At 38.8% G+C, this 10157-nt stretch overlaps 1 protein-coding gene across 1 annotated transcript; it reads left to right on the top strand.

Moving 5' to 3' along the window:
- The first annotated feature begins 945 nt into the window (after window positions 1-945).
- LOC105775468 (uncharacterized) lies at window positions 946-2586 on the top strand. Its single transcript, XM_052622456.1, has 2 exons — window positions 946-2435; window positions 2517-2586. Exons 1-2 carry the CDS (start codon window positions 946-948, stop codon window positions 2584-2586), a joined length of 1560 nt encoding a protein of 519 aa, XP_052478416.1.
- The last annotated feature ends 7571 nt before the right edge of the window (window positions 2587-10157 follow it).

A 10157-nucleotide genomic window follows, 5' to 3' on the forward strand; every position in this document is an offset into this window, starting at 1 on the left:
TGTCGTTTGAAATTTAAATGTATGGCTGTTATTAAAATGACGCCAAAAGGAGTTATAACTCCTTATTTTAAACCCTTTTGATTACAGCCACGAATTTCCATTCAACACCCCTCTTTTGTACTTATAAATACATATTAAAATGATGTATTCAGGTAAGATGATTTATGAAAACAATTACGTTTGAGAATTTCTCTCAATTTCGGTTCTTCATTGAACTTTCCTTGGCATTTCAAACTTAGTTTGTTGTGTCAAATTTTCTTGATACTTCGGGTTCCTAGATCACTATCTAGAGGGTCCAAGTCCTTTTTGACGTTGAACAGATTCGATTCGGGTTTGCTCAGTAGATTGTGCAAGTTCTTTCGAGTTTAACGTTATTCTATTCCAACGATTACTTTGCCATTGTTGAACACTCAAGTTGCTGCCTTGGCCGTTCATGAAGCGTTCGACTTCACCGATTGAATTTCTTTTTGTTTTAAACGCCAACAACTTCATTTTCCTTCCATTTTCGTTCTTTTATTTTACCCATATTTTACCATGATTATTTCTTTAATTCCTTGCTGTTTTCTTGTTGCAGGAACGTGCTTACAACATTCCTAGATCCGTAACATACGAAGATAGTCTGTTTCGTTAGGCTACATCGTATCACATCTTCTAAGCCACACTTAGCCTAAAGCCTTTCTTGTTTCTTTTAGCCTACCCGTAACCTAACATCAAACCCTTGTAAAGCCATTTGAAGCCGACCCATTGAACTACGATAAGGTCACGACGAGTCACTTACGAAATCACAAGAGGAAATTGAGTGGAAAAAGGCGTGAGAGTTACATTAAAAGAAAAAGCCAAAAAAATTGAGTGAAACACGAGTGGAGTGTTATTCTTTCTTTTCGAGAGATTCGTGAGGTTTTGTTGTGAGGTTTTATTTTCATGTCTCAAAGTCCTGAACGAAATATGGCGGAAGGAGGTGGAAGGCAACCAATCCGAAACATTGCGCCTGGAGGAGGTGGAGTGCCGGATTTGGCTCAACAAGCCTTGTTACGAGAAATCCAACACATGATCCAAGGTGAGTTAGAATCCATTAACGAACGATTGGATCGAGTTGAATTGGGGAATCAACGAGAGCGTACACCCCAAGGGCCGCAAAGAAGGCGAGACCAATTGGAAATCAATCAAGACGACCTATATGATCCGAATGAAGCCGAAAGTGATCAAGGATCAAACATAAGTGAAGGACGAAGAGGTCAAAGGAACCGAGGTAATCGGAATCAAAGACGCATGGATGATGACTTAAGGAACATTAAACTATCCATTCCATCCTTTCAAGGAAAATTTGATCCGGAAGCCTACTTGGAATGGGAGAAGAAGATCGAATTGGTTTTTGATTGTCATAATTATTCCGAGATCAGAAAGGTGAAGTTTGCTGCCATAGAATTCTCTGATTACGCTATGATTTGGTGGGATCAACTCACTACAAGCCGAAGAAGGAATGGGGAAAGGCCAATATCAACTTGGGCTGAGATGAAGGCCGTGATGCGACACCGATTCATTCCCTCCTATTACCATCGGGAACTCTATCAAAAACTTCAAAATCTTACTCAAGGCTCAAAGAGTGTTGAGGATTATTTTAAAGAGATGGAGATTGCGATGATCCGAGCCGATGTCCAAGAAGATCGTGAAGCAACGATGGTGCGATTCCTTGCTGGTCTCAATCGAGACATCGCCAACGTTGTGGAATTGCAACATTACATCGAGATTGTGGACATGGTACATATGGCCATTAAGGTAGAGAAGCAACTTAAACGAAAAGGTACCACCCGAAGTTATCCTACCCCAAGCACAACTAGATGGGGGCAAAGCTCGAGTAAAACTAATCCTCCTAGTCGTGCCAAGGAGCCAATGGTGCCTGCTAAAGCAAACAAACCTATGGGTGATACGAGCAAAGGTAAGGCAACCGATTCATTTGCTAATCGTTCAAGGGATATTAAGTGTTTTAAGTGCCTTGGAAGGGGCCACATTGCGAGTCAATGTCCCAACCGCAACGTCATGGTGGTTCAAGCAAATGGAGAAATAGAATTGGAGGAAGAAGAGCTTGAAGATGAGCCTGAAACCGTCTCTGACAATGAAGAAGAAGTGGAGCACGCCCTTGATGGGGAACTCTTAGTCGTCAAAAGGAGCCTAAGTATCCAAAGCATCGACGATGAACAACAACGAGAGAACATCTTCCATACTCGTTGTCAAGTACAAGGAAAGCTATGTAGTGTCATCATCGATGGAGGAAGTTGTACGAACGTGGCGAGCACTCTCATGGTGGAAAAATTAAATCTACCGACCACCAAGCATCCAACTCCGTACAAACTTCAATGGCTCAACGATGGAGGAGAGTTAAAAGTGACAAAGCAAGTGATGTTCGAAAAGTGTTTTTGGCAAGACAACCGATCCTTGTACTTATGTATAAGGAAAATTTGTTTAATAATAATGATATATCCGGAGATCCTCCTTCTTCTATTTTGTCTCTTTTGCAGGATTTCCAAGACGTTTTTCTGGATCGAGCACCAAATCGATTTTGTGCCTGAAGCCGTTATTCCAAACTGACCGGCATACCGAACCAATCCCGAAGAGACCAAAGAGCTTCAACGTCAAGTTAACGAACTCATGGAAAAAGGCTACATTCGAGAAAGTCTTAGTCCATGTGCCGTACCGGTTTTGTTGGTGCCTAAGAAGGACGGAACGTGGCGCATGTGTGTCGATTGTTGCGCCGTAAATAAAATAACTATTAAGTATAGGCATCCCATACCGTGCTTGGTTGACATGCTCGATGAGTTAAGTGGTGCAAAGTTGTTCTCAAAAATTGATCTCAAAAGCGGATACCACCAGATTCGTATGCGAGAAGGTGACGAGTGGAAAACCGCTTTTAAAACGAAACATAGTTTGTATGAATGGTTGGTAATGCCATTCGGCTTAACCAACGCCCCTAGTAATTTTATGAGACTTATGAACTATGTTTTACGAAATTTCATTGGTAAGTTTTGCGTTGTGTATTTCGATGATATCCTTATATATAGTAAATCATTAGATGAGCATGTAATTCATTTGCGAACTATTTTAGAAGTTCTTAGAAGAGAGACTTTGTATGCTAATCTTAAAAAGTGTACATTTTGTTCTGACAAAGTTATCTTTTTAGGTTTCGTGGTTAGCTCGGAGGGCCTCGAAGTAGATAGCGAAAAGATTAAAGCGATTCAGGAATGGCCAAGACCGACGAGCATAAGCCAAGTGCGAAGTTTCCATGGCTTGACAAGCTTCTATAGGCGTTTTGTGCCTAATTTTAGCACGTTAGCCGCACCGTTGACAAGCACCATCAAGAAAACTCAACCTTTTATTGGGGCGAAGATCAAGAAAATTCTTTTAACATTATTAAAGATTGTCTTACTAAAGCTCCTTTGTTAGCATTGCCTGATTTTTCTAAGACATTTGAAATTGAGTGTGATGCCTCAGGTGTAGGAATAGGTGCCGTGCTAACTCAAGATGGACGACCGATCGCTTACTTTAGCGAGAAGTTGAATGGAGCCATGTTGAATTATCCCGTTTATGACAAGGAGATGTATGCACTTATTCGTGCTCTCGAGACTTGGCAGCATTATTTGTGGCTGAAGGAGTTTGTGATCCATTCGGATCATGAAGCATTAAAGCATATTAAAGGTCAGCACAAATTAAATAAACGCCATGCTAAGTGGGTAGAGTATTTGGAATCGTTTCCATATGTCATAAAATATTAAAAGGGTAAGGAAAATATCGTGGCTGACGCTCTTTCAAGAAGGTATACTCTTTTATCGTATTTGGATTCTAAATTGCTTGGTTTTGCATTGTTGAAGGATATATATGCTACTGATGATGATTTTGGAGAAATGATTGTTGCTTGTGAAAACGTTGCTATTGATAAGTTTTATAGGTACGATGGTTGATACGGCCACGCCTCAAGTCCTACCTAGCTCGAAGAAGGAGCCGTTGGAGTTGCCCCAAGGTCCCATCACCCGATCACGAGCTAAACAATTCAAGGAGGCTGTTTCGGCTTTAGTTGACAAAGTTTGGGGCGAGATCTTGGTTGGTCACATCGAGGAAGCTTGGACCAACTCGAAAAGCAATCCGTGCACTTTAATACGAGCTGAATTAACTTCCATTTCAGCTCAATGAGCTTGAATTAACTCAACTTCAGCTCAAACATTTTCAATTCAGCTCAATATCAACTAGACATTAATTTAATAGCTGAATATTTATTTAAGTAGATTTAATTAGTTTATTACAGCTTATTAATATGTTTGTTGCATGTTTTTAATATGTCAAGTTTTATTACATGATTTAAAGTTGCTTTAATGCTGCCGAATTTAATGAGCTGATTTTAGTGATATAGTTGACCGAATTAATGTTTCATGGTTTTAATATTAATTTTGTTTAGCTAAATATCAACTACTAAACTGAGATCGTATCAATGGTTTCCTTTTTAGAGAAGGAAAATTGTGTGTGCCGCGTAGTTCCATACGGGATGTATTAGTACATGAGGCGCATAGCGGAGGCCTCATGGGCCATTTCGGTGTTGGGAAAACTTTAGCAACTCTCCAAGAACATTTCTATTGGCCGAAAATGAAAAGGGATGTTGAGCAAATTTGTGCGCGATGTGTGACGTGCAAGAAGGCCAAATCCAAAATTAAACCGCACGGGCTGTATACGCCCCTCCCTATACCCGACGCACCTTGGGAAGACATTTCTATGGATTTTGTCCTTGGATTACCAAGAACCAAAACGGGGAAGGATTCTATTTTTGTTGTTGTTGATCACTTCTCAAAAATGTCTCATTTTATTTCTTGTTCAAAAACTGATGATGCCGTTCACATTGCTAATCTTTTCTTTAAGGAAATTGTTCGCTTGCATGCCATCCCAAGGACAATTGTTTCTGATCGAGATGCCAAGTTTTTGAGTCACTTTTGGAGGTCGTTGTGGGGAAAGCTCAGAACTAAGTTGCTGTTTTCAACCACCTGCCACCCCCAAACTGATGGCCAAACGGAAGTGGTCAACCTAGTGTTATCAACTTTGTTACGAGCCATCATACGGAAAAATCTCAAGTCATGGGAAGAGTGTCTACCGCATATTGAATTTGCGTATAACCGATCCGTTCATTCGGCAACCAAACACTCTCCTTCTGAAATCGTTTATGGATTTAACCCGTTAACTCCTTTAGATTTAGTGTCTTTGCCTAATGATCAACTTATCCATGCAGATGCTAGAAAAAAGGCCGAATATGTAAAGGAGTTACATCGAAAAGTTCGAGCCAACAGTGAAGCAAAAACTGAAAGTTATACTCGGAAGGTGAACAAGGGTCGTAAAAGAGTTATCTTCGAACCTGGTGATTGGGTTTGGATTCACATGAGAAAGGAACATTTTCCCGCCCAACGAAGGTCAAAGCTACTACCGCGTGGTGACGGACCTTTTCAAGTCTTGGAACGAATCAACGAGAGCTCTTATCGACTTGATCTCCCAGGTGAGTATAATATAAGTGCAAGTTTTAATGTCTCTGACTTATCCCCTTTTGATGCAGATTCTGATTTGAGGGCAAATTGCTTTGAAGAGGGGGGATGATACGGCCACGCCTCAAGTCCTACCTAGCTCGAAGAAGGAGCCGTTGGAGTTGCCCTAAGGTCCCATCACCCGATCACGAGCTAAACAATTCAAGGAGGCTGTTTCGGCTTTAGTTGACAAAGTTTGGGGTGAGATCTTGGTTGGTCACATCAAGGAAGCTTGGACCAACTCGAAAAGCAATCCGTGCACTTTAATACGAGCTGAATTAACTTCCATTTCAGCTCAATGAGCTCGAATTAGCTCAACTTCAGCTCAAACATTTTCAATTCAGCTCAATATCAACTAGACATTAATTTAATAGCTGAATATTTATTTAAGTCGATTTAATTAGTTTATTACAGCTTATTAATATGTTTGTTGCATGTTTTTAATATGTCAAGTTTTATTACATGATTTAAAGTTGCTTTAAAGCTGCCGAATTTAATGAGCTGATTTTAGTGTCATTGTTGACCGAATTAATGTGTCTTGTTTTTATTCTTAATTTAGTTCAGCTAAATACCACATTAATCTTAGTTCTTCCTATTTATGTAGGTTGGCCGAATGTGGGGGTTCATTTAGCAAGGTGACCCGAATGTGGAGATTCATTTAGCTTGGTGCATGCACAATAGATTCAATGAACCTGGAGATACATGCATCAAATTGGTGAGCTGAATTTGGCATTCCTAGGTGACTATTCGGTCAAGAGAGCTAATGTTTCCAACTCCAAAGCTGTCAATTAATCCTTTCACATTTCCTGGATGCATCTTGGCTTTTCGGTTCTATGTGTTCACACTCCATGACTCTTCAAAGTTGAGCTTTCACACTTGAATTGGCTGCCAAATTTGTGAGGCATTTTCTCTCAAATTTCGTTCGAGACCCGTAAGACTTATCTAGCTTCTAGTGGCGTCTTTCTGAGTCTTTCTTTCGAACTTATCACTCCCTAAACCCGAGTGTGGCGTTCACCTTTGATACCTTTGGTTCATACTTTCCTAAGTATCGGGTCAAGGTCCTTATCAACTATTCCCAACTCATTTAGGTCCTATAAGTTTCGGGTCGACACTTTTCTTTAGTGTTGGTTCACTCTTGACCTTTTTGAACCCTTACCATTTCGTACCAATTCCCAAATACCAAAACGTACCAAAACCAAATACCATTTCTTAATTAATTCTAAACCAAACTCGACCATTCTAGTCATACCATTTCGACTTAAACCAAATCCACATCCAACTTTGCACGGACTTACTTTTCTTCTTTGAACTCAAATATATTCTATCTTCTTCTTGTCTAATATACTTCTTCGTTTACGATCGGGAACTAAATGACTCGGGTTCAACTACTAAACCGAGATCGTATCACTCCTATGCACCTATTCGGCCAAAAGGCATCTTTTGGAGTGTCCATTCACACCTTGGCCGAACCTAGACAAGGCTATTGGCCTCCCATGCATTCACCAGCCACCAAGTTCATTTCCTTAGCCATGAAGCTGCCCATTGAAGATTCATTCAACTGAATTTAGACATAGCTTTTAAGGGATACATTCCTAGATTAGTTTAACACATTTAAAGCCGAATTACTTAATCTTTAAGCTTGTTTATTCTGTCCATTCGGCTATCATATGTAGTCTATAAATAGTTTATTTCTCTTTGTAACAAGGTTAGACATTTTTTATTATCAAAACTTGATTGTGAGGTTTCCTCCTATCCTATTTCGTTTGAGTCTCGTTCTGACTTATCTAGCTAGTGGTGTCAACCCAACTCTTTGAACTTTTCACCATTCTGGTGTGGTGTTCATCCACCTTTTTATACCTTTGGTTCTTACTTCTTCATAAGTAACGGGTCAAGGTCCATCTTCGATATTCCATTAATTCCACCTTAAGCAATATAAGTCCTGGGGCAATACTTCATATAATATTGAATCGATCTTGACGCTTGAGTTCATATTTCCATTCCATTTTAATCTATTAACCTGCAAGTTATTTTCTTTGTTAAAATTGAACCTATCCATCTCCAAAACCAAGCCATCTTTTGAACCCATTTTAATTACTTCCGCTCAAACGTTTCCATAAAGCTATCTCCAATTCAACATCGAACGCAACTTCTCATCGACGATCGGGCAATTAAGTGAATAGACTCAATCAACCGAGCTGGATCGCATCACGCCACACCAGGATTGGTGATAAGTTCGAAAAGAGATTGGTTGACGCCACTAGCACTCTAGATAAGCCAAATCGAGACTCACACAAAATATGAGAGGGAGAAACCTCACAAGAACAATAGTTCATTCAGAAATTTGACAAAAAGTCCTTTTACAATGAAATTAATCAACTATTTACAGCCTAAAGTCTAGTAGCCGAATGGACAGATTCAAGACCTAATATCTAAGCAAACATTGAACTAAATTCCAGCTTTAATTCATGAATGAAGACCAAGGTAGATTCGGCTGAATGGAGAATAAAAATCATCTCCTCAATTAAGCAAATGAATCTTGAAAGTTCTTGGCAGCAACTAAATTTGGTTATTGATCTTAATTTGGCCCATTTATGAAGCAACTCTTGCTGAAACATCACCAGCATTTAAGGAGAATTTGAGCAGCCCTTGGAAGTGAGAATGGACGGTTTTGTAAAGCCTCATGGTGTGATCAAGTTGAACCAAATAGCCTAGGTGTGAACAGATGGTGTGAAAAGAATTATGTTGCTTTAAGGAGAGGATCGACCATGTCTTGGAAAGTTGAATGGCTGCTGTCTCTTGGCCGAATAGTTGCCTTGGGGAGAACCAAAATTAATCAGCTTCAATGCATTATACCAGCTGCACATGCATCTTCACATTTATTGAATCTACGTGCATGCATCTAGCCAATGAATCTTCAAATTCGGCTGCACCTAAATAAAAACACATGAACTTAATTCAAACAAATTCAGCTGAACTAAATTAAAACATAATGTGAACACTCTAATTGACATTGTGACAAATTAAATATTAACTAAACAAGACACATTAATTCGACTGAACATAACTAATTCATGTTTTAATTTAAGACATACTTAATAAAATCAAGACACATTTAATTTAATTAAGACAAGACAAATTAAACATTTGTACTAATTTTGGACACACTAATGAGCTGTAGTAAACTTAAACAAATGCTTAATTTAAATGTCCAAAAATTCCAGCAAATAAAATTAATGAGCTGAAAAGAATTTAAATCGAGCTCAAACGAGTTGAAATAAGCTCATGTGAGCTGAAATAAAATTAGGTGAGCTGAACCAAGCTAAATAGAGCTTGAGGAGCTGAATTCAAGCTGAAATCATGGCCGTTCGTGGCCGGGTTCGTATCATTCCCCCTTCTTTAGAATGACTTGTCCTCAAGTCAAGCTGTTGGTTCACTCGATCATAGCTCCTCTTACTCAACTTTCCTCGATCAAACAGGGCTAATGGCAATTGAATCCACTGAAAAGAATGGCCACGAGTTAGCAAATAGCAATGCAAATGAACTTGTAGTCCAATCATAAGCATAACAGAATGCATGTGAATGGATAGGTTCAAAACAACATATTGACAACCATGCAAACATATTAATTCACGTGCCAATGCCTCGTCAAATATTCGAGACAACAATGGACATGTTCTAAGGCATTCAAACATTTCAAATGGTTTCCACAAGCCATGAATAAATCGCGAGTAATAAATCAAATGGTAAACGTAATCGTCACAAGCAAGCATTTGAAAAGATTTATATGATTCATGAATTGGCTTGGTTGGACATTGCAATTTCCGTTTAATCATATGGTCACCAACAAATTCAGGAAGATCAAACACAAAAATATTTTTATCACAACCAAAATAGGTCGATGATCAATAAACAAGATAGAACAGTCAAGCAAGTCGCGATTTAAGTGTTTTACAAGAACCAAATTAACAACACTATCTTTGTCACCACCTAAAGAGAACAATGATGTTTCAAAAAGTTCATGAGTCTTACCTTTAAAAGTAGGAAAACAAAGATCAGTTTTACCTTGTTCGATCAACACAAACCTTCGCTCCTCGGGGGTATATTGTAGTCGAAGCTTTTCAATTTGACTCTCCATCTTTGGCGGTTGGGAGAACAAAGAAATCAAGCTCAAATTACATCCAAAATAAATGAAAAATTCATTCAATCGGTCATGCATCCAAAGTCTTATTTGATCAAAACTTGTATATCTCAAATTATCAAACAGTCTTGATATGTCACTATTGCAAACAAGTGAATTCAATCGATTCAAAGGACAATTACTCATGCATGTTCGCACACAATCATGCCTTTTCAACATGATCAATCTCAAAGAAAGATTTATATGGGTGTTCATCTTGTGCATTCAAAATGTGCCAAGGACAATGGATTATAGTTTCATTTGTTTGTGGTTCAGCATAGCAATTTGTATCTACATTATTCTTGCAATCATCGCCCAAAACATACACTTCATGGCTAACCAAAGAAAACCAATCATTTGCATCAGGATACAAATATTTATCAAAGGCCAAAGCGTCAAACAAATTGTTCACATAAAATTTAGGATGCTCG

The sequence above is a fragment of the Gossypium raimondii genome, chromosome 10, assembly GCF_025698545.1.
Source record: "Gossypium raimondii isolate GPD5lz chromosome 10, ASM2569854v1, whole genome shotgun sequence".
NCBI lineage: Eukaryota > Viridiplantae > Streptophyta > Magnoliopsida > Malvales > Malvaceae > Gossypium > Gossypium raimondii.